This window comes from Oncorhynchus clarkii, chromosome 12 (genome assembly GCF_045791955.1).
Source record: "Oncorhynchus clarkii lewisi isolate Uvic-CL-2024 chromosome 12, UVic_Ocla_1.0, whole genome shotgun sequence".
Taxonomy (NCBI): Eukaryota; Metazoa; Chordata; class Actinopteri; order Salmoniformes; family Salmonidae; genus Oncorhynchus; species Oncorhynchus clarkii.
Window position 1 is genome coordinate 99384786 of NC_092158.1, and position 26110 is coordinate 99410895.

At 43.8% G+C, this 26110-nt stretch overlaps 1 protein-coding gene across 1 annotated transcript; it reads right to left on the reverse strand.

Moving 5' to 3' along the window:
* Nucleotides 1–1315: 1315 nt before the first annotated feature.
* LOC139421740 (calcium-regulated heat stable protein 1-like) lies at nt 1316–24840 on the reverse strand. Its single transcript, XM_071172861.1, has 4 exons — nt 24625–24840; nt 6699–6952; nt 2363–2485; nt 1316–1760 (listed from the first exon to the last, which is right to left on the reverse strand). Exons 2-4 carry the CDS (start codon nt 6920–6922, stop codon nt 1595–1597), a joined length of 513 nt encoding a protein of 170 aa, XP_071028962.1. The 5' UTR covers nt 6923–6952; nt 24625–24840; the 3' UTR covers nt 1316–1594.
* Nucleotides 24841–26110: the final 1270 nt, after the last annotated feature.

Here is a 26110-nt window from a genome sequence, read left to right on the forward strand (position 1 = left end):
TGAGAAGATGTTCTACATACCTGGTACATGAGAAGATATTTTACATACCTGGTACATGAGAAGATATTTTCCATTGCCAATACCTCCCATCTGAAAACACACCTCCCATCTGAAAACACACCTCCCATCTGAAAACACACCTCCCATCTGAAAACACACCTCCCATTTGAAAACACACCTCCCACCTCCCATCTGAAAACACACCTCCCATCTGAAAACACACCTCCCATTTGAAAACACACCTCCCATCTGAAAACACACCTCCCATTTGAAAACACACCTCCCATCTGAAAACACACCTCCCATTTGAAAACACACCTCCCATCTGAAAACACATCTCCCATCTGAAAACACACCTCCCATCTGAAAACACACCTCCCATCTGAAAACACACCTCCCACCTGAAAACACACCTCCCACCTGAAAACACACCTCCCACCTGAAAACACACCTCCCACCTCCCATCTGAAAACACACCTCCCATCTGAAAAGGCACCTCCCATTTGAAAAGGCACCTCCCATCTGAAAACGCACCTCCCACCTGAAAACACACCTCCCATTTGAAAAGGCACCTCCCATCTGAAAACACCCCTCCCATCTGAAAACACACCTCCCATTTGAAAACACACCTCCCATCTGAAAACACACCTCCCATCTGAAAACACACCTCCCATCTGAAAACACACCTCCCATCTGAAAACACACCTCCCATCTGAAAACACACCTCCCATTTGAAAAGGCACCTCCCATTTGAAAAGGCACCTCCCATTTGAAAACACACCTCCCATCTGAAAACACACCTCCCATCTGAAAACACACCTCCCATCTGAAAACACACCTCCCATCTGAAAACACACCTCCCATCTGAAAACACACCTCCCATTTGAAAAGGCACCTCCCATTTGAAAAGGCACCTCCCATTTGAAAAGGCACCTCCCATCTGAAAACACACCTCCCATCTGAAAACACACCTCCCATCTGAAAACACACCTCCCATCTGAAAACACACCTCCCATCTGAAAACACACCTCCCATCTGAAAACACACCTCCCATCTGAAAACACACCTCCCATCTGAAAACACACCTCCCATCTGAAAACACACCTCCCATCTGAAAACACACCTCCCATCTGAAAACACACCTCCCATTCACAACAGAACCCTCTGTTTTATTCAACAATCACACTCACAAACAGGCCCGAGATTCGATCTGATCAGGCGTTGTCGACGATGCGGCTTTTAAAAAAAAGGCAACGTTACCACGTTGGTAGAGGTTGCATCAACTCTACAAACGCTGCAGAACGCTTGAAATGTGGCATCGGTCGACAGGCACTATGGAATTGAATCCAATTGAACAGCGGATCTCAGTGATATTAGTTCAAACCATGAATAAAAACCAGAGAATGTCTTGTTGAATTGATGCAGCTTTATTGAATTAACCTTCCCGTCTAATGATACACGTCTTCTCTATTCAAATACCAACCTTTCCATTCCCTCCCACAACAAGCATTAACCCATATGTCCCTTCGGGGGAAAAAAAAAGAAGGGGACCCTTTCCCTGTTGACATTTCTCCCCTCCAGAAACCTCCGGGACTCAGGAGGAGCTGAGCAGCGCCCCGCCCCAGGTCTCGTGCTTCGATCCTGGGTTGAGGTGGGTGATGGTGACATCCACCGCCTGGATCTTCTGGTACTTGGGAGGGATGGAGCACACCTTATATCTCACCTCATCTCCTTCCATTGGCACGTATTCCCCCTCGATACTGTAGAGGGAGGAGTGAGGAGTGAGAGATGAGAATACATGCTTCTCTCCTAGAACCACGTGTACACAACTCTCCTAGAACCACGTGTACACAACTCTCCTAGAACCAGGCGTACACAACTCTCCTAGAACCAGGCGTACACAACTCTCCTAGAACCAGGCGTACACAACTCTCCTAGAACCACGCGTACACAACTCTCCTAGAACCACGCGTACACAACTCTCCTAGAACCACGCGTACACAACTCTCCTAGAACCACGTGTACACAACTCTCCTAGAACCACGTGTACACAACTTGCCAGACCACAAACATACACTGAGTGTATGACTAAAAGTACCAGCTATACCAATCACTCTGTACTTCTGATACGGGGACCACACGAATAGCCTGCTTTTGAAGGAGAGAGAGAGAGAGAGAGAGAGAATCTCATCTCTAAAAGACGGGCACTAGGACCTCAGGGACCAATGACGCCATGAAAAAGGTGGAAGGACGCAGAGTGAACTGCAGACCGTTGCCCCTCATCACCGTCCTCTTCACTGGGTGATTGGGAGCTGGTAGTATCTTTTTAAATGTGTGTTGAGGCTGTGACCCACAAACTTACTCTGAGATGTGGACAAAGATGTCGCTGCCTCCGTCGGCTGGTGTGATGAAGCCGTGTCCTTTAGTCCGAGAGAAACACTTACATACACCGCTGAACGACGGGCCCTCCGCTGCCCGCTCCGCCCTGCACACACACACACACCACACACACACACCAGACACACACACAGACACACACACCACACACACACACCAGACACACACACCACACACACACCACACACCACACACCACACACACCGACGCGCAACACACACACAACACACGCACGCACACCACACACAACACCACACACACACCAAACGCACCACACACACACCGCACACACACCACACCACACGCACCACACACACACCACACACACCACACAGACACACACAGACAAAATAAAAGGCAGGCAACATTTAAAAAAAGGAACAACGACAACCTTGCAACACGCATCTAATTATTCAGTATGAATGAGATTGGATTTATTTGGTTTCCATTCTTCATTGTAACCATGACGACTCCACAAATAATTTAACACAACCAATATGAGCAGATTAGTCTTCAATATAGAAATGTTTTGACCAAGTTAATCAGACAGAATGTTGGTACTTATTTTGATCCAGAGCCAGAAATGAGTGAGTCACTCAGCTTTATGATGACCAATATAGATGTTGCTGTAAATAGCCTACTAAATAGGCCGAACCTAGATGAATATTAAAATTGCCTAAATAAACTAGTACATTTCATTAATTAAATAAATTAACTAGCTCAGGTCGTGAAAATATGGACAATCTTTTCCTCCTCCCCTCTCCTCGCTGTGCCTTCTTTCATTCAGTCTCTTCTTCTAAGTAGAGAAGGACTCCGTGTTTCAGAAACTCACTTTCTATTTATTTATTTATCCGTTATTTTACCAGGTAAGTTGACTGAGAACACGTTCTCATTTACAGCAACGACCTGGGGAATAGTTACAGGGGAGATGAATGAACCAATTGTAAACTGGGGATTATTAGGTGACCGTGATGATTTGAGGGCCAGATTGGGAATTTAGCCAGGACACCAGGGTTAACACCCCTACTCATACGATAAGTGCCATGGGATCTTTAATGACCTCAGAGAGTCAGGAAGCCCGTTTAACATCCCATCCGGGATCTTTTTTCAGACCAGAGGAAAGAGTGCCTCCTACTGGCCCTCCAACACCACTTCCAGCAGCATCTGGTCTCCCATCCAGGAACTGCCTAGGACCAACCCTGCTTAGCTTCAGAAGCAAGCCAGCAGTGGTATGCAGGGTGGTATGCTGCTGCCCCTTCTATAGAGGGGCTATCACTCTCCAACTGTGGTAAATAAAGACAGGTAGTTATTTACGATTTATGATTTATTTCTGTTTTTAGAGGGAGAGAAACCAACAGGCTGCCATGCCAATTTTCCTAAAACCGTCAGTCCACATGTCAAGTGAGTTTCTGAAACACGGAGTCCTTCTCTTCTCTTCACATGTCAAGTGTAATTGAGCCATTGTATTTCCCCAAGTTCTCTCTCAACTCCGGGACCACCCGCCAGCTGAATGTTGTTGTTGCCTGATGCAGGACTCTATAGCACCAGAGGAGAGATACTCTCGGACTGAAACATTCCCACCTCCATTCGTTTACAAAAGGATGGTGTAAATAGTGGTTCTTGGTGTGAACAATCCCCCAATTTGTGCCACAGTTTAGACTAGCGATATATCAGCGTTCTAACTCCCCCTTGTGGTAGTGTGGTGCAATGACAGAAGTTGGGGCATAAGATCACAACTTTTAAATGAAGTACCACTTTAGTGTTATGATACATTATATAATGTTATGATTTGGGAGTAGTGGTATGACACATTATATAGTGTTATGATACATTATATAGTGTTATGATATGGGAGTAGTGGTATGACACATTATATAGTGTTATGATACATTATATAGTGTTATGATATGGGAGTAGTGTTATGATACATTACATAGTGTTATGATACATTACATAGTGTTATGATACATTACATAGTGTTATGATACATTACATAGTGTTATGATACATTACATAGTGTTATGATACATTACATAGTGTTATGATACATTACATAGTGTTATGATACATGATATAGTGTTATGATATGGGAGTAGTGTTATGATACATTACATAGTGTTATGATACATTATATAGTGTTATGATATGGGAGTAGTGTTATGATACATTATATAGTGTTATGATACATGATATAGTGTTATGATATGGGAGTAGTGTTATGATACATTACATAGTGTTATGATACATTATATAGTGTTATGATATGGGAGTAGTGTTATGATACATTACATAGTGGAATAATACATTACATAGTGTTATGATACATTACATAGTGTTATGATACATTACATAGTGTTATGATACATTACATAGTGTTATGATACATTACATAGTGTTATGATATGGGAGTAGTGTTATGATACATTATATAGTGTTATGATACATTATATAGTGTTATGATATGGGAGTAGTGTTATGATACATTATATAGTGTTATGATACATTATATAGTGTTATGATGCATTATATAGTGTTATGATACATTATATAGTGTTAGTGTTATGATACATTATATAGTGTTATGATATGGGAGTAGTGTTATGATACATTATATAGTGTTATGATACATTATATAGTGTTATGATATGGGAGTAGTGTTGTGATACATTACATAGTGTTATGATACATTATATAGTGTTCTGATACATTATATAGTGTTATGATACATTATATAGTGTTATGATACATTATATAGTGTTATGATACATTATACAGTGTTATGACACGGGGCACAGTGTTATGACAGGGGTCACAGTGTTATGACACAGTGTTATGACGGGGGGCACAGTGGTATGACGGGGGGCACAGTGTTATGACAGGGGGCACAGTGTTATGACAGGGGGCACAGTGTTATGACACGGGGGGCACAGTGTTATGACAGGGGGCACAGTGGTATGACAGGGGGCACAGTGTTATGACAGGGGGCACAGTGTTATGACAGGGGACACAGTGTTACGACACAGGGCACAGTGTTATGACAGGGGGCACAGTGTTATGACAGGGGGCACAGTGTTATGACAGGGGGCACAGTGTTATGACAGGGGGCACAGTGTTATGACGGGGGGCACAGTGTTATGACGGGGGGCACAGTGTTATGACGGGGGGCACAGTGTTATGACGGGGGGCACAGTGTTATGACAGGGGGCACAGTGTTATGACACGGGGGGCACAGTGTTATGACAGGGGGCACAGTGGTATGACAGGGGGCACAGTGGTATGACAGGGGGCACAGTGGTATGACAGGGGGCACAGTGTTATGACGGGGGGCACAGTTTTATGACGGGGGGGCACAGTGTTATGACGGGGGGCACAGTGTTATGACGGGGGGCACAGTGTTATGACAGGGGGCACAGTGTTATGACGGGGGTAATGTTGGCAAACAGTTAGTCAACACATTGCCACTGCCAGGAAACACTTCCACACTCCGCCCCCAGGGGGCAGCACCAACAGGGTCTAGGTGCTGAGCTAAGCCGTGATAGGCACATCAGGTGCAGCCAATTAAGGTGATGGTCAGTCAGTGTCCCAGCTGGAAAAACCGTGAGGCTCGAGGATTTCATTGGTGGCCTTGAGGCCTTTGGTTTGGTTTAGAGTCTTTAGTTTGGGTATAATGAGTTTAGTTAGATATAATGAGTCAGGTTACAGACCATGTAGCTAGAACCCCTAGATATAATGAGTCAGGTTACAGACCATGTAGCTAGGACCCTAGACATAATGAGTCAGGTTACAGACCATGTAACTAGGACCCCTAGACATAATGAGTCAGATTGTAGCCCATGTAGCTAGGACCCCTAGACATAATGAGTCAGGTTACAGACCACGTAGCTAGGACCCCTAGATATAATGAGTCAGGTTACAGACCATGTAGCTAGGACCCTAGACATAATGAGTCAGGTTACAGACCATGTAACTGGGACCTCTAGACATAATGAGTCAGGTTACAGACCATGTAGCTAGGACCCCTAGACATAATGAGTCAGGTTACACGTAGCTAGGACCCCTAGACATAATGAGTCAGGTTACAGACCATGTAGCTAGGACCCCTAGACATAATGAGTCAGGTTACAGACCATGTAGCTAGGACCCCTAGACATAATGAGTCAGGTTACATGTAGCTAGGACCCCTAGACCTAATGAGTCAGGTTACAGACCATGTAGCTTGGACCCCTAGACATAATAAGTTAAGCCGTTATAACACTAACTAGGTGTGTGTGTGTGTGTGTGTGTGTGCGCGCAGTACTCACGCGGAGCAGGTCCTAGTACGTCTGGTTGGCAGGGGGCTGGGTATGAGGTAACCTCTCATGGGGGAGGGGGAACGGTCTCGGTACCGGGAGGCTGGCGGGCACAGGGACCCAGGGGACACCGGAGAGACTGGGGAGACCGGGGAGCCAGGGGCCCCAGAGGTCAGGGGAGGGGTTGTAGAGCATGGGGATACTGACCCCTGGATGCGCGTGGCTTCAGAAGACATTGTGTGAGGAAGGGTAGTCGTGACAACCACCTAGAGTAGACAGACAGAGAGGCAGACAAGGAGAGGAGAGAAAGGGAGGAGAACCCCAGTTTAGTGGTTATACTAATAGACCTGATTATGACATCACAGTTCCAAATGACCCTCTAAACAGTTTACAATAGACAGGAGAGGTGGATGTCGTGACTACAGAGAATATGAAGAGATAACAGGGAGGGAGGGTTGTATCATTTTTGTCCTTCCCCTCTAACTCTTTTCTCTTGGCCCATCCATCTCTCTCATTTCCTGTTCCACTGTCTAGGAAATGGATTTGGTCTAGGGTTTCTTCCCTAGCCTGGGTACCAGTCTGTTTGTGCCATTATGCCACTGTTAGACATGACAAGCAGTATTAGCATGATGCACAAACAGAACTGGGACGTGACCAGGCTATTTCTACTCTACTATGAGAGATCAGTAGATCTGGGACCAGGCTAATTCTACTCTACTGTGATAGATCAGTAGATCTGGGACCAGGCTAATTCTACTCTACTGTGATAGATCAGTAGATCTGGGACCAGGCTAATTCTACTCTACTGTGATAGATCAGTAGATCTGGGACCAGGCTAATTCTACTCTACTGTGATAGATCAGTAGATCTGGGACCAGGCTAATTCTACTCTACTGTGATAGATCAGTAGATCTGGGACCAGGCTAATTCTACTCTACTGTGATAGATCAGTAGATCTGGGACCAGGCTAATTCTACTCTACTGTGATAGATCAGTAGATCTGGGACCAGGCTAATTCTACTCTACTGTGATAGATCAGTAGATCTGGGACCAGGCTAATTCTACTCTACTGTGATAGATCAGTAGATCTGGGACCAGGCTAATTCTACTCTACTGTGATAGATCAGTAGATCTGGGACCAGGCTAATTCTACTCTACTGTGATAGATCAGTAGATCTGGGACCAGGCTATTTCTACTCTACTGTGATAGATCAGTAGATTTGGGACCAGGCTAAGTCTACTCTACTAGACTCGCACTGAAAACTGTCAATCAGCTACATAGGCACTAGCCTGACTGCAGACACAGAAACACACCCACTCCAAACCCTGGCCGCCCAATCAGTGCCCTCCTAGGACATTAAGAACCCTCTTCACCATGGCAACACCAATCAAAGTGCTGCCAGGTTCTAGCCCATGGGGCCTGTTCAGGAGGGTTTAATGTTACAGAACATTCAGATATTAAATGTGTTCTACACATTACATTACTATATACAGTTGAAGTGGGAAGTTTACTTCCACTTAGGTTGGAAACATTAAAACGTGTTTTTCAACCACTCCACAAATGTCTTGTTAACAAACTATAGTTTTGGCAAGTCGGTTAGGACATCTACTTTGTGCATGACACAAGTCATTTTTCCAACAATTGTTTACAGACAGATTAGTTAACTTATAATTCACTGTATCACAATTCCAGTGGGTCAGAAGTTTACATACACTAAGTTGACTGTGCCTTTAAACAGCTTGGAAAATTCCAGAAAATGATGTCATGGCTTTAGAAGCTTCTGATAGGCTAATTGACATCCTTTGAGTCAATTGGAGGTGTACATGTGGATGTATTTCAAGGCCTACCTTCAAGCTCAGTGCCTCTTTGCTTGACATTTGTAACTAATTTGTAAACACTTCTAAAAACATTATTTAACTTTAACATGATGGGGTAATCACGTAACTGTAATTAACTAGGAAGTCGGGGCACCAAGGAAAATATTCAGATTACAGTGTTATAATTTAATCTTTTCAGATATTGTCTATCTGATCAATTAGTCTTCAAATTAATGAATTATTTATTTTACCTCACGTTAGTTTCATTCCAAACGTCGTAAATGGTTGGTTATCTGCACGAACCCAGTCTTCACTATGAGTCATCCATAAATCAATTGTCTTAAATCATTTATTTATTAACTAACTAAACAATCACAGAAGTGCACACACAAACAAACAAAGTAAATATGGTTACAAGAAATTATAGGAGAATGTGCCCCTAGTGGGCTAAACCGGCATGGCGGCTTGGTGGACAAAAGGGAAGTGGAGGTCAGCTGAGAAGTCACTACAGAGGTGATCATTATAACAAGTGGAGGTCAGCTGAGAAGTCACTACAGAGGTGATCATTATAACAAGTGGAGGTCAGCTGAGAAGTCACTACAGAGGTGATAATTATAACAAGTGGAGGTCAGCTGAGAAGTCACTACAGAGGTGATAATTATAACAAGTGGAGGTCAGCTGAGAAGTCACTACAGAGGTGATCATTATAACAAGGGGAGGTCAGCTCAGAAGTCACTACAGAGGTGATCATTATAACAAGTGGAGATCAGCTGAGAAGGCACTACAGAGGTGATCATTATAACAAGTGGAGGTCAGCTGAGAAGTCACTACAGAGTTGATCATTATAACAAGTGGAGGTCAGCTGAGAAGTCACTACAGAGGTGATCATTATAACAAGTGGAGGTCAGCTGAGAAGTCACTACAGAGGTGATCATTATAACAAGTGGAGGTCAGCTGAGAAGTCACTACAGAGTTGATAATTATAACAAGTGGAGGTCAGCTGAGAAGTCACTACAGAGGTGATAATTATAACAAGTGGAGGTCAGCTGAGAAGTCACTACAGAGTTGATCATTATAACAAGTGGAGGTCAGCTGAGAAGTCACTACAGAGGTGATAATTATAACAAGTGGAGGTCAGCTGAGAAGTCACTACAGAGTTGATCATTATAACAAGTGGAGGTCAGCTGAGTCACTACAGAGGTGATAACTATAACAAGTGGAGGTCAGCTGAGAAGTCACTACAGAGTTGATCATTATAACAAGTGGAGGTCAGCTGAGTCACTACAGAGGTGATAACTATAACAAGTGGAGGTCAGCTGAGAAGTCACTACAGAGGTGATCATTATAACAAGTGGAGGTCAGCTGAGAAGTCACTACAGAGGTGATCATTATAACAAGTGGAGGTCAGCTGAGAAGTCACTACAGAGGTGATCATTATAACAAGTGGAGGTCAGCTGAGAAGTCACTACAGAGGTGATAATTATAACAAGTGGAGGTCAGCTGAGAAGTCACTACAGAGGTGATAATTATAACACGTGGAGGTCAGCTGAGAAGTCACTACAGAGGTGATAATTATAACAAGTGGAGGTCAGCTGAGAAGTCACTACAGAGGTGATAATTATAACAAGTGGAGGTCAGCTGAGAAGTCACTACAGAGTTGATCATTATAACAAGTGGAGGTCAGCTGAGTCACTACAGAGGTGATAACTATAACAAGTGGAGGTCAGCTGAGAAGTCACTACAGAGGTGATCATTATAACAAGTGGAGGTCAGCTGAGAAGTCACTACAGAGGTGATCATTATAACAAGTGGAGGTCAGCTGAGAAGTCACTACAGAGGTGATAATTATAACAAGTGGAGGTCAGCTGAGAAGTCACTACAGAGGTGATAATTATAACAAGTGGAGGTGATCTGAGAAGTCACTACAGAGGTGATCATTATAACAAGTGGAGGTCAGCTGAGAAGTCACTACAGAGGTGATAATTATAACAAGTGGAGGTCAGCTGAGAAGTCACTACAAAGTTGATAATTATAACAAGTGGAGGTCAGCTGAGAAGTCACTACAGAGATGATCATTATAACAAGTGGAGGTCAGCTAAAAAGTCACTACAGAGATGATCATTATAACAAGTGGAGGTCAGCTGAGAAGTCACTACAAATTTGATAATTATAACAAGGGGAGGTCAGCTGAGAAGTCACTACAAAGTTGATAATTATAACAAGTGGAGGTCAGCTGAGAAGTCACTACAGAGGTGATAATTATAACAAGTGGAGGTCAGCTGAGAAGTCACTACAGAGGTGATAATTATAACAAGTGGAGGTCAGCTGAGAAGTCACTACAGAGGTGATAATTATAACAAGTGGAGGTCAGCTGAGAAGTCACTACAGAGTTGATCATTATAACAAGTGGAGGTCAGCTGAGTCACTACAGAGGTGATAACTATAACAAGTGGAGGTCAGCTGAGAAGTCACTACAGAGGTGATAATTATAACAAGTGGAGGTCAGCTGAGAAGTCACTACAAAGTTGATAATTATAACAAGTGGAGGTCAGCTGAGAAGTCACTACAGAGATGATCATTATAACAAGTGGAGGTCAGCTAAAAAGTCACTACAGAGATGATCATTATAACAAGTGGAGGTCAGCTGAGAAGTCACTACAAATTTGATAATTATAACAAGGGGAGGTCAGCTGAGAAGTCACTACAAAGTTGATAATTATAACAAGTGGAGGTCAGCTGAGAAGTCACTACAGAGGTGATAATTATAACAAGTGGAGGTCAGCTGAGAAGTCACTACAGAGGTGATAATTATAACAAGTGGAGGTCAGCTGAGAAGTCACTACAGAGGTGATAATTATAACAAGTGGAGGTCAGCTGAGAAGTCACTACAGAGGTGATAATTATAACAAGTGGAGGTCAGCTGAGAAGTCACTACAGAGTTGATCATTATAACAAGTGGAGGTCAGCTGAGTCACTACAGAGGTGATAACTATAACAAGTGGAGGTCAGCTGAGAAGTCACTACAGAGGTGATCATTATAACAAGTGGAGGTCAGCTGAGAAGTCACTACAGAGGTGATCATTATAACAAGTGGAGGTCAGCTGAGAAGTCACTACAGAGGTGATAATTATAACAAGTGGAGGTCAGCTGAGAAGTCACTACAGAGGTGATAATTATAACAAGTGGAGGTCAGCTGAGAAGTCACTACAGAGTTGATAATTATAACAAGTGGAGGTGATCTGAGAAGTCACTACAGAGGTGATCATTATAACAAGTGGAGGTCAGCTGAGAAGTCACTACAGAGGTGATAATTATAACAAGTGGAGGTGATCTGAGAAGTCACTACAGAGGTGATCATTATAACAAGTGGAGGTCAGCTGAGAAGTCACTACAGAGGTGATAATTATAACAAGTGGAGGTCAGCTGAGAAGTCACTACAAAGTTGATAATTATAACAAGTGGAGGTCAGCTGAGAAGTCACTACAGAGATGATCATTATAACAAGTGGAGGTCAGCTGAGAAGTCACTACAAAGTTGATAATTATAACAAGGGGAGGTCAGCTGAGAAGTCACTACAGAGGTGATAATTATAACAAGTGGAGGTCAGCTGAGAAGTCACTACAGAGTTGATAATTATAACAAGTGGAGGTCAGCTGAGAAGTCACTACAGAGGTGATAATTATAACAAGTGGAGGTCAGCTGAGAAGTCACTACAGAGTTGATCATTATAACAATTGAAATGCTAATCCTTTACACATGAACGCTCACTCATTCGGGAACAATTGCAATCAATATACAGTTAATCACAAAAGTGAGTACACCCCTCACATTTTTGTAAATATTTGAGTATATCTTTTCATGTGACAACACTGAATAAATGACACTTTGCTACAATGTAAAGTAGTGAGTGTACAGCTTGTTTAACAGTGTAAATTTGCTGTCCCCTCAAAATAACTCAACACACAACCATTAATGTCTAAACCGCTGGCAACAAAAGTGAGTACACCCCTAAGTGAAAATGTCCAAATTGGGCCCAAAGTGTCAATATTTTGTGTGGCCACCATCATTTTCCAGCACTGCCTTTAACCCTCTTGGGCATGGAGTTCACCAGAGCTTCACAGGTTGCCACTGGAGTCCTCTTCCTCTCCTCCATGACGACATCACGGAGCTGGTGGATGTTAGAGACCTTGCACTCATCCACCTTCCGTTTGAGGATGCCCCACAGATGCTCAATAGGGTTTAGGTCTAGAGACATGCTTGGCCAGTCCATCACCTTTACCCTCAGCTTCTTTAGCAAGGCAGTGGTCGTCTTGGAGTTGTGTTTGGGGTCGTGATCATGTTGGAATACTGCCCTGCGGCCCAGTCTCCGAAGGGAGGGGGATCATGCTATGCTTCAGTATGTCACAGTACATGTTGGCATTCATGGTTCCCTCAATGAACTGTAGCTCCCCAGTGCCGGCAGCACTCATGCAGCCCCAGACCATGACAATCCCACCACCATGCTTGACTGTAGGCAAGACACACGTGTCTTGATTTTCACATTGTCAGCTCAGGGGAAACAATCTTGCAACCTAACTTGTCCAACGCAATAACGACCTGCCTCTCTCTCGTTGCACTCCACAAGTGCAACGAGAATGCAGTAAGCCAAGGTAAGTTGCTAGCTGGCATTAAACTTAATAAAAACAATCAATCAATTAATCATAATCACTAGTTAACTACACATTGTTGATGATATTACTAGTTTATCTAGCGTGTCCTGCATTGCATATAATCTGACTGAGTATACAAGCATACAAGTATCTGACTGAGCGGTGGTAGGCAGCAGCAGGCTCATAAGCATTCATTCAAACAGCACTTTCGTGCGTTTTGCCAGCAGCTCTTCGTTGTGCGTCAAGCATTGCGCTGTTTATGAGCCTATCAAGTCCCGAGATGAGGCTGGTGTAACCGATAAGAAATGGCTAACTAGTTAGCGGGGTGCGCGCTAATAGCGTTTCAAACATCCCTCTCTCTGAGACTCTGAGACTTCGAGTAGTTGTTCCCCTTGCTCTGCATGGGTAACGCTGCTTCGACGGTGGCTGTTGTCGTTGTGTTCCTGGTTAGAGCCCAGGGAGGAGCGAGGAGAGGGACGGAAGCTATACTGTTACACTGGCAATACTATAGTGCCTATAAGAACTTCCAATAGTCAAAGGGATATGAAATACAAATGGTAGAGAGAAATGGTCCTATAATTCCTATAGTAACTACAACCTAAAACATCTTACCGGGGAATATTGAAGACTCATGTTAAAAGGAACCACCAGCTTTCATATGTTCTGAGCAAGGAACTTAAACGTTAGCTTTCTTACATGGCACATATTGCACTTTTACTTTCTTCTCCAACACTTTGTTTTTGCATTATTTAACCCAAATTGTAGTGAACATTTCCTGTATAAACTGACCCTCCTCCTCTGGCTGCAATTGAGATGCCACACATGTACACCAGATGGACACAATGGAACTATTTTACACACACACAAACACACACACACACACACACACCTGCTGACACAGGCTGGTTTCAGTAGCGATCAGACCCATGGAATATTCCACCAGAGACCAATGCTGATCTCTAAATCTCTCTGTGTGTGTGTGTGTGTGTGTGTGTGTGTATGGGGGGGCCTATATTGTTTTTGTTTCTGAATAACCTCCAATATTACCGGTCAGACAGGTTTAGCAGTACTGCTACCATCACATACATACATACATAAATACACCATCACTGTGATTATCATCACGGTCCCTTCCCTCATGTCTGTATAGGATCAGACACAGTTAAAGCTCCTGGAGTTGATTATCATCATCACCACTGTCCCTCCCTCATGTCTGTATAGGATCAGACACAGTTAAAGCTCCTGGAGTTGATTATCATCATCACCACTGTCCCTCCCTCATGTCTGTATAGGATCAGACACAGTTAAAGCTCCTGGAGTTGATTATCATCATCATCACTGTCCCTCCCTCATGTCTGTATAGGATCAGACACAGTTAAAGCTCCTGGAGTTGATTATCATCATCATCACTGTCCCTCCCTCATGTCTGTATAGGATCAGACACAGTTAAAGCTCCTGGAGTTGATTATCATCATCATCACTGTCCCTCCCTCATGTCTGTATAGGATCAGACACAGTTAAAGCTCCTGGAGTTGATTATCATCATCACCACTGTCCCTCCCTCATGTCTGTATAGGATCAGACACAGTTAAAGCTCCTGGAGTTGATTATCATCATCATCACTGTCCCTTCCCTCGTCTGTATAGGATCAGACACAGTTGAACCTCTTGGTGTTGACACTATGTAGTGTGTCCACAGTGGAAACGAATCCCTGTTTAATAGTGTAGACTAGACACTAACCAGCAGGACACTACATCTGAATTATAGTCTGTACCAGTGGTTGACATAACGGAGGAGATTCAGCTGGTTCTAGTAGTGAACAAAATCAACGCGTTGACATAACGGAGGAGATTCAGCTGGTTCTAGTAGTGAACACATCAACAGATTGACATAACGGAGGAGATTCAGCTGGTTCTAGTAGTGAACACATCAACAGGTTGACATAACGGAGGAGATTCAGCTGGTTCTAGTAGTGAACACATCAACAGGTTGACATAACGGAGGAGATTCAGCTGGTTCTAGTAGTGAACACAACAGGTTGACATAACGGAGGAGATTCAGCTGGTTCTAGTAGTGACCACATCAACAGGTTGACATAACGGAGGAGATTCAGCTGGTTCTAGTAGTGAACACATCAACAGGTTGACATAACAGAGGAGATCCAGCTGGTTCTAGTAGTGAACACATCAACAGGTTGACATAACGGAGGAGATTCAGCTGGTTCTAGTAGTGAACACAACAGGTTGACGTAATGGAGGAGATTCAGCTGGTTCTAGTAGTGAACACATCAACAGGTTGACATAACGGAGGAGATTCAGCTGGTTCTGAACACATCAACAGGTTGACATAACGGAGGAGATTCAGCTGGTTCTAGTAGTGACCACATCAACAGGTTGACATAACAGAGGAGATTCAGCTGGTTCTAGTAGTGACCACATCAACAGGTTGACATAACGGAGGAGATTCAGCTGGTTCTAGTAGTGAACACATCAACAGGTTGACGTAACGGAGGAGATTCAGCTGGTTCTAGTAGTGAACACTGAATCCTTCCATTTCTTTCTGGTCTGTGTCTGTCCAATCAGCTGTCTCAGTCTCACGTTTATCCATATTTCTCAAACGTAACATTTAGAAGTCGTTCCAAACATGACATTTTGTGTTTAGGGTGAAGTTTAGGTATTAACTTTAAATAGTTAAGGATCGGCTTAAAACACACACACACAGCCTGGGTAGAGACACAGCTCCTCCCCTTCTCCCCTTCTCCCCTTCTCCCCACCCCTATCCTTCCTTCCCACACCATCCTCAGGGAGGAAACCAGGAACAGGACTGGCGCTTCCTGGAAAACATCAATCAGGAAGTGCCCAAGTCTCTTCCTGCCCAGTCACCGGAGATGAAATACCTTGAACAAAACTAAACTGAGAAATGTCCTTCTGTTCTATTTAGTTCTACTCTTCCTGCAAGGTGTGAAGCAAGGAGCGGTGTGAAGCAAGGAGCGGTGTGAAGCAAGGACAGGTGTGAAGCAAGGAGAGGTGTGAAGCAAGGAGAGGTGTGAAGCAAGGAGAGGTGTGAAGCAAGGAGAGGTGTGAAGCAAGGAGCGGAGTGAAGCAAGGAGCGGAGTGAAGCAAGGAGCGGTGTGAAGCAAGGAGAGGTGTGAAGCAAGGAGAGGTGTGAAGCAAGGAGAGGTGTGAAGCAAGGAGCGGAGTGAAGCAAGGAGCGGAGTGAAGCAAGGAGCGGTGTGAAGCAAGGAGAGTTGTGAAGCAAGGAGCGGAGTGAAGCAAGGAGCGGAGTGAAGCAAGGAGCGGTGTGAAGCAAGGAGCGGTGTGAAGCAAGGAGCGGAGTGAAGCAAGGAGCGGTGTGAAGCAAGGAGCGGTGTGAAGCAAGGAGCGGTGGAAGTTGTACAGCAGTAGTCAGACAGACTGCAATCCAGGACCTCTATACCAGGTGGTGTCAGACAGACTGCCATCCAGGACCTCTATACCAGGCGGTGTCAGACAGACTGCCATCCAGGACCTCTATACCAGGCCGGGTCAGACAGACTGCAATCCAGGACCTCTATACCAGGCGGTGTCAGACAGACTGCCATCCAGGACCTCTATACCAGGCCGGGTCAGACAGACTGCCATCCAGGACCTCTATACCAGGCCGGGTCAGACAGACTGCCATCCAGGACCTCTATACCAGGCCGGGTCAGACAGACTGCCATCCAGGACCTCTATACCAGGCCGGGTCAGACAGACCGCCATCCAGGACCTCTATACCAGGCCGGGTCAGACAGAAATGTTAACAAATAAATGCATAAATGTCTTGAGTCAATAAGTATTCAACCCCGTTGTTATGGAAATGCCTAAATAATTTCAGGAGTAAACATTTGCGCAACAAGTGACATAATAAGTTGCATGGACTCACTATGTGTGCAATAATAGTGTTTAACATAATTTTTTAATGATTACCTCATCTCTGTACCCCAGTATACAACTATCAGTAAGGTCCCTCAGTCAAGCAGTGAATTACAAACACAGATTCAACCACAAAGACCAGGGAGGTTTTCCAATGCCTTGCAAAACAAAACAGTTATTAAAAATCCCTTTGAGCATGGTGAAGTTATTAATTAAACTTTGGATAGTGTACCAATACACCCAGACACTACAAAGATACAGGCGTCCCTCCTAACTCAGTTGCCGGAGAGGAAGGAAACCACTCAGTGATTTCACCATGAGGTCAATGGTGACTTTAAAACAGTTACAGAGTTTAATGGCTGTGACAGGAGAACAATGTTGTTGATCCATCCTCAGTTTAGTTACTCTACAACACTAACCTAACTGACAGAGTGAAAAGAAGGAAGCCTTTACAGAATAACAATATTCCAAAACATACAGTGCCTTGCGAAAGTATTCGGCCCCCTTGAACTTTGCGACCTTCAGGCTTCAAACATAAAGATATAAAACTGTATTTTTTTGTGAAGAATCAACAACAAGTGGGACACAATCATGAAGTGGAACGACATTTATTGGATATTTCAAACTTTTTTAACAAATCAAAAACTGAAAAATTGGGCGTGCAAAATTATTCAGCCCCTTTACTTTCAGTGCAGCAAACTCTCTCCAGAAGTTCAGTGAGGATCTCTGAATGATCCAATGTTGACCTAAATGACTAATGATGATAAATACAATCCACCTGTGTGTAATCAAGTCTCCGTATAAATGCACCTGCACTGTGATAGTCTCAGAGGTCCGTTAAAAGCGCAGAGAGCATCATGAAGAACAAGGAACACACCAGGCAGGTTCGAGATACTGTTGTGAAGAAGTTTAAAGCCGGATTTGGATACAAAAAGATTTCCCAAGCTTTAAACATCCCAAGGAGCACTGTGCAAGCGATAATATTGAAATGGAAGGAGTATCAGACCACTGCAAATCTACAAAGACCTGGCCATCCCTCTAAACTTTCAGCTCATACAAGGAGAAGACTGATCAGAGATGCAGCCAAGAGGCCCATGATCACTCTGGATGAACTGCAGAGATCTACAGCTGAGGTGGGAGACTCTGTCCATAGGACAACAATCAGTCGTATATTGCACAAATCTGGCCTTTATGGAAGAGTGGCAAGAAGAAAGCCATTTCTTAAAGATATCCATAAAAAGTGTTGTTTAAAGTTTGCCACAAGCCACCTGGGAGACACACCAAACATGTGGAAGAAGGTGCTCTGGTCAGATGAAACCCAAATTGAACTTTTTGGCAACAATGCAAAACGTTAAGTTTGGAGTAAAAGCAACACAGCTCATCACCCTGAACACACCATCCCCACTGTCAAACATGGTGGTGGCAGCATCATGGTTTGGGCCTGCTTTTCTTCAGCAGGGACAGGGAAGATGGTTAAAATTGATGGGAAGATGGATGGAGCCAAATACAGGACCATTCTGGAAGAAAACCTGATGGAGTCTGCAAAAGACCTGAGACTGGGACGGAGATTTGTCTTCCAACAAGACAATGATCCAAAACATAAAGCAATGTTGTTAGAATGGCCAAGTCAAAGTCCAGACCTGAATCCAATCGAGAATCTGTGGAAAGAACTGAAAACTGCTGTTCACAAATGCTCTCCATCCAACCTCACTGAGCTCAAGCTGTTTTGCAAGGAGGAATGGGAAAAAATGTCAGTCTCTCGATGTGCAAAACTGATAGAGACATACCCCAAGCGACTTACAGCTGTAATCGCAGCAAAAGGTGGCGCTACAAAGTATTAACTTAAGGGGGCTGAATAATTTTGCACGCCCAATTGTTCAGTTTTTGATTTGTTAAAAAAGTTTGAAATATCCAATAAATGTCGTTCCACTTCATGATTGTGTCCCACTTGTTGTTGATTCTTCACAAAAAAATACAGTTTTATATCTTTACGTTTGAAGCCTGAAATGTGGCAAAAGGTCGCAAAGTTCAAGGGGGCCGAATACTTTCGCAAGGCACTGTACCTCTAACACGCATTGACTCAGGGGTGTGAATGTTTTTGTAAACAGAATTTCTGTATTTAATTTTCAATACATTTGCTAACATTTCTATAAACATGTTTTCACTTTGTCATTATGGGGTGTTGTGTGTAGATGAGTGAGAAATAAAATAAATGTAATCCATTTTGAATTCAGGCTGTAACACAACAACATGTGGAATAAGTCAAGGGTTATGAATCCTTTATGAAGAAACTGTGCATGTACCTCTACTACCTCGTACCCCTGCACATGGACTCAGTACTGGTACCCCGTGTATACAGCCAAGTTATCATTGACTCTGTACTGGTACCCTGTGTATATAACCAAGCTATCATTGACTAGGTACTGGTACCCCGTGTATATAACCAAGTTATCATTGACTAGGTACTGGTACCCCGTGTATATAACCAAGTTATCATTGACTCTGTACTGGTACGGGGGCAAACTACCTGCCCTCCAGGACACCTACACCACCCGATGTCACAGGAAGGCCATAAAGATCATCAAGGACATCTCTATAGATAATAGTTTCATAACACTATCGCCAGGCTGACAGGAGCTAGAGGCTAACAGCTAATGTGTCTGTTCAACAACAGAGAGGCTAACAGCTAATGTGTCTGGTCAACAACAGAGAGGCTAACAGCTAATGTGTCTGTTCAACAACAGAGAGGTAACAGCTAATGTGTCTATGTCTATGTGCCTGGTCAACAACAGAGAGGGTAACAGCTAATGTGTCTATGTCTTTGAGCCTGGTCAACAACAGAGAGGGTAACAGCTAATGTGTCTATGTCTATGTGCCTGGTCAACAACAGAGAGGGTAACAGCTAATGTGTCTATGTCTATGTGCCTGGTCAACAACAGAGAGGGTAACAGCTAATGTGTCTATGTCTTTGAGCCTGGTCAACAACAGAGAGGGTAACAGCTAATGTGTCTATGTCTATGTGCCTGGTCAACAACAGAGAGGGTAACAGCTAATGTGTCTATGTCTTTGAGCCTGGTCAACAACAGAGAGGGTAACAGCTAATGTGTCTATGTCTATGTGCCTGGTCAACAACAGAGAGGGTAACAGCTAATGTGTCTATGTCTATGTGCCTGGTCAACAACAGAGAGGGTAACAGCTAATGTGTCTATGTCTTTGTGCCTGGTCAACAACAGAGAGGGTAACAGCTAATGTGTCTATGTCTTTGAGCCTGGTCAACAACAGAGAGGGTAACAGCTAATGTGTCTATGTCTTTGTGCCTCTTCAACAACAGAGAGGGTAACAGCTAATGTGTCTATGTCTATGTGCCTGGTCAACAACAGAGAGGGTAACAGCTAATGTGTCTATGTCTTTGGGCCTGGTCAACAACAGAGAGGGTAACAGCTAATGTGTCTATGTCTATGTGCCTGGTCAACAACAGAGAGGGTAACAGCTAATGTGTCTATGTCTTTGAGCCTGGTCAACAACAGAGAGGGTAACAGCTAATGTGTCTATGTCTATGTGCCTGGTCAACAACAGAGAGGGTAACAGCTAATGTGTCTATGTCTATGTGCCTGGTCAACAACAGAGAGGGTAACAGCTAATGTGTCTATGTCTATGTGCCTGGTCAACAACAGAGAGGGTAACAGCTAATGTGTCTATGTCTATGTGCCTGGTCAACAACAGAGAGGGTAACAGCTAATGTGTCTATGTCTTTGAACCTGGTCAACAACAGAGAGGGTAACAGCTAATGTGTCTATGTCTTTGAACCTGGTCAACAACAGAGAGGGTAACAGCTAATGTGTCTATGTCTTTGTGCCTGGTCAACAACAGAGAGGGTAACAGCTAATGTGTCTATGTCTATGTGCCTGGTCAACAACAGAGAGGGTAACAGCTAATGTGTCTATGTCTTTGAACCTGGTCAACAACAGAGAGGGTAACAGCTAATGTGTCTATGTCTTTGTGCCTCTTCAACAACACACACAGCGGGAGTCTGGAGGGAAGTAGCAAACTCATAGTGCTCTCTAAGAAAACACAGAAAAGACACTAACACTCTGTCTGTCTGACTTCATGTCTCTCTGTCTGTCTGTCTGACTTCATGTCTCTCTGTCTGTCTGTCTGACTTCATGTCTCTCTGTCTGTCTGTCTGACTTCATGTCTCTCTGTCTGTCTGTCTGACTTCATGTCTCTCTGTCTGTCTGTCTGTCTTCATGTCTCTGTCTGTCTGTCTGTCTTCATGTCTCTGTCTGTCTGTCTGTCTTCATGTCTCTGTCTGTCTGTCTTCATGTCTCTGTCTGTCTGTCTGTCTGACTTCATGTCTGTCTGTCTGTCTGACTTCATGTCTGTCTGTCTGTCTGACTTCATGTCTGTCTGTCTGTCTGTCTTCATGTCTCTGTCTGTCTGTCTGTCTGTCTGACTCTCTGTCTGTCTGTCTGTCTGTCTGACTTCATGTCTGTCTGTCTGTCTGTCTTCATGTCTCTGTCTGTCTGTCTGTCTGTCTGACTTCATGTCTCTCTGTCTGTCTGTCTGTCTTCATGTCTCTCTGTCTGTCTGTCTCTCTGTCTGTCTGTCTGTCTTCATGTCTGTCTGTCTGTCTGACTTCATGTCTGTCTGTCTGTCTGTCTTCATGTCTCTGTCTGTCTGTCTGTCTGACTCTCTGTCTGTCTGTCTGTCTGACTTCATGTCTGTCTGTCTGTCTGTCTTCATGTCTCTGTCTGTCTGTCTGTCTGTCTGACTTCATGTCTCTCTGTCTGTCTGTCTGTCTGACTTCATGTCTCTCTGTCTGTCTGTCTGTCTTCATGTCTCTCTGTCTGTCTGTCTGTCTGTCTGTCTGTCTTCATGTGTCTGTCTGTCTGTCTGTCTGACTTCATGTCTCTCTGTCTGTCTGTCTGTCTTCATGTCTCTCTGTCTGTCTGTCTCTCTGTCTGTCTGTCTGTCTTCCGTCCGTCCACATTGTACCTCAATATCTTTAATAAAAAAACACTTCTACTCTGTCAAGATCCTTCTAACACTTCTACTCTGTCAAGATCCTTCTAACACTTCTACTCTGTCAAGATCCTTCTAACACTTCTACTCTGTCAAGATCCTTCTAACACTTCTACTCTGTCAAGATCCTTCTAACACTTCTACTCTGTCAAGATCCTTCTAAACATTATGGTTCCTAATATCACATTCACAAACAGCTGAAATGATATGATAATACAGCAAGGGTGTTATACACACACACACACACAGTGTGAGTGAGCAGTCATAATACTGTACAAAGGCAAGGTTCCCAGGACTGTGTCCTAAATAGCAGCCTATTCTCTCTGTTTTACACTACTTGACCAGGGCCCATACGGCTCCAGTCCAGAGGGCACTATGGAGGGATCAGGGTGCCATTTAGGGCACACACACAGGACTGTACACATTTACCCGGAGAAACACTGAGGATTTACTGTACGGATCTAGTAACACAATTTCTATGATGCTTAGACCTTCCCACACACACACATCTACTTCCCCATTCCCAGACCTTGGAGTGGTAGACACACATCTACTTCCCCATTCCCAGACCTTGGAGTGGTAGACACACATCTACTTCCCCATTCCCAGACCTTGGAGTGGTAGACACACATCTACTTCCCCATTCCCAGACCTTGGAGTGGTCTCTCTCCTCCTAATATCCTCCCTCTCTGTCTCTCTCCTCCTAATATCCTCCCTCTCTGTCTCTCTCCTCCTAATATCCTCCCTCTCTGTCTCTCTCCTCCTAATATCCTCCCTCTCTCTCTCTCCTCCTAATATCCTCCCTCTCTGTCTCTCTCCTCCTAATATCCTCCCTCTCTGTCTCTCTCCTCCTAATATCCTCACTCTCTGTCTCTCTCCTCCTAATATCCTCCTTCTCTGTCTCTCTCCTCCTAATATCCTCCCTCTCTGTCTCTCTCCTCCTAATATACTCCCTCTCGGTCTCTCTCCTCCCTCTCTGTCTCTCTCCTCCTAATATCTTCCCTCTCTCTCTCTCTCCTCCTAATATCCTCCCTCTCTGTCTCTCTCCTCCTAATATCCTCCCTCTCTGTCTCTCTCCTCCTAATATCCTCCCTCTCTGTCTCTCTCCTCCTAATATCCTCCCTCTCTGTCTCTCTCCTCCTAATATCCTCCCTCTCTGTCTCTCTCCTCCTAATATCCTCCCTCTGTCTCTCTCCTCCTAATATCCTCCCTCTCTGTCTCTCTCCTCCTAATATCCTCCCTGTCTGTCTCTCTCCTCCCAATATCCTCCCTCTCTGTCTCTCTCCTCCCAATATACTCCCTCTCGGTCTCTCTCCTCCTAATATCCTCCCTCTCTGTCTCTCTCCTCCCAATATCCTCCCTCTCTGTCTCTCTCCTCCCAATATACTCCCTCTCGGTCTCTCTCCTCCTAATATCCTCCCTCTCTGTCTCTCTCCTCCTAATATCCTCCCTCTCTGTCTCTCTCCTCCTAATATCCTCCCTCTCTGTCTCTCTCCTCCTAATATCCTCCCTCTCTGTCTCTCTCCCCCTAATATCCTCCCTCTCTGTCTCTCTCCTCCTAATATCCCCCCTCTCTGTCTCTCTCCTCCTAATATCCTCCCTCTCTGTCTCTCTCCTCCTAATATCCCCCTCTCTGTCCTCCTACTTTCGTTTTATTGCCCACTAGGGACCATTAGCACAGAACACTAGTCTACAGAACACTAGCCTTCTAGAACCATTCATATTGACAACAGAACACTAGCCTTCTAGAACCATTCATATTGACAACAGAACACTAGCCTTCTAGAACCATTCATATTGACAACAGAACACTAGCCTTCTAGAACCATTCATATTGACAACAGAACACTAGCCTTCTAGAACCATTCATATTGACAACAGAACACTAGCCTTCTAGAACCATTCATATTGACAACAAAACACTAGCCTTCTAGAACCATTCATATTGACAACAGAACACTAGCCTTCTAGAACCATTCATATTGACAACAGAACACTAGCCTTCTAGAACCATTCATATTGACAACAGAACACTAGCCTTCTAGAACCATTCATATTGACAACAGAACACTAGCCTTCTAGAACCATTCATATTGACAACAGAACACTAGCCTTCTAGAACCATTCATACTGACAACCCTGAACAGAAGAAAACTGTGATTTACACCAGTCTTTGACTCTTAACACGCACGCAAACCCCCTCCCCCCTAAACTACCTCGCCCCCACGCAACCCACTCCCGCCCTAACTTCCAACTACAAATATTTAAATAAATACAAATATGCTTCACTTCGTTTTGAATCGTCATCAGTTAATCATGAATGGGTATGATTTAGATTTAATTATGAAACAGCTATAGTAAAACAGCCAACTACAGTTATTTTGATTGTATCGAGCGACTGCACTGATTTTCATTCGACTGTGTCAATAATGTAGGCTAATAGCGTAACTGTTTATAAATGCTGTACGATATAAATGCTGTACGCATTATATGAATGGCGTTAATGAATCAATCATGTTTGCGCAAGGCTCTGAAGTGAAGCGCGTCACCACTCACCTTTTCCGAACTTTTCCGTGGAGGAAACAAAAACACTTTCCTTTTGAGGTCGAGCAGCAGGTAATGGATAAAAACGGACTCCCTGCAGTCTGAGATTGGAATCAATCAATTCGTAACCTTTTCTCACAACAAAATAGTTATTTGGGAGAATAGACAGGACGTGTGAAGTACACGACAGCAGTGAAGCTGGGTTTGTTCCTCCGTTCGTTTCAGTGCGAGTCCCGATGGGCGGGACCCATCTAGCGATGACGTCATCGTGGAGTAGGCTCCTCGTGAGCGTAACCCGAAGAGATCTGAATCTAAAACCACAACGGAGATACACGATTTTAGTAGCACTCGATATTGATCGTCCAGCTCTCCATGCGGCACGTTAGGACGACAAAAACAATTGTCTCCAAGTGCAAAAGTCAACGCAACATGACTTTACAGTAAAGGATTGACTTTTACCGAAAGATCTAGGAACAGATTGCCAGGCCATTGGTCGAGTTCCTCCTGGTAATTACTAGAGGGGAAACTCATCTATCATCCTGAACACCCACTTCCCCCACATACTGACCTCTGACATCAACTACTAAGGAAATTACCTTCATAACATTGTTAAATGTAACAAGACATTATTTATTTTAAAAAAGGCAATCTAATATTAATATGGTTTGTGAACTCTAGAATTGGTTTGCAAGCATGATATCTGTACAAAACACTAACGTGCCCTAACAAACAAAACACTAACGTGTCCTAACAAACAAAGCACTAACGTGTCCCAACAAACAAAACACTCCAACATGCCCTAACAAACAACACTAACGTGTCCTAACAAACAAAACACTAACGTGTCCTAACAAACAAAGCACTAACGTGTCCTAACAAACAAAACACTAATGTGCCCCAACAAACAAAACACTAACGTGTCCTAACAAACAAAACACTAACGTGTCCCAACAAACAAAACACTAACGTGTCCTAACAAACAAAACACTAACGTGTCCCAACAAACAAAACACTAACGTGTCCCAACAAACAAAACACTAACGTGTCCTAACAAACAAAACACTAACGTGTCCCAACAAACACTCCAACGTGTCCTAACAAACAAAACACTAACGTGTCCTAACAAACAAAACACTAACGTGTCCCAAAAAACAAAACACTCCAACATGCCCTAACAAACAAAACACTAACGTGTCCTAACAAACAAAGCACTAACGTGTCCTAACAAACAAAACACTAACGTGCCCCAACAAACAAAACACTAACGTGTCCTAACAAACAAAACACTAACGTGTCCCAACAAACAAAACACTAACGTGTCCTAACAAACAAAACACTAACGTGTCCCAACAAACAAAACACTAACGTGTCCCAACAAACAAAACCCTAACGTGTCCCAACAAACAAAACACTAACGTGTCCTAACAAACAAAACACTCCAACATGCCCTAACAAACAAAACACTAACGTGTCCCAACAAACAAAACACTAACGTGTC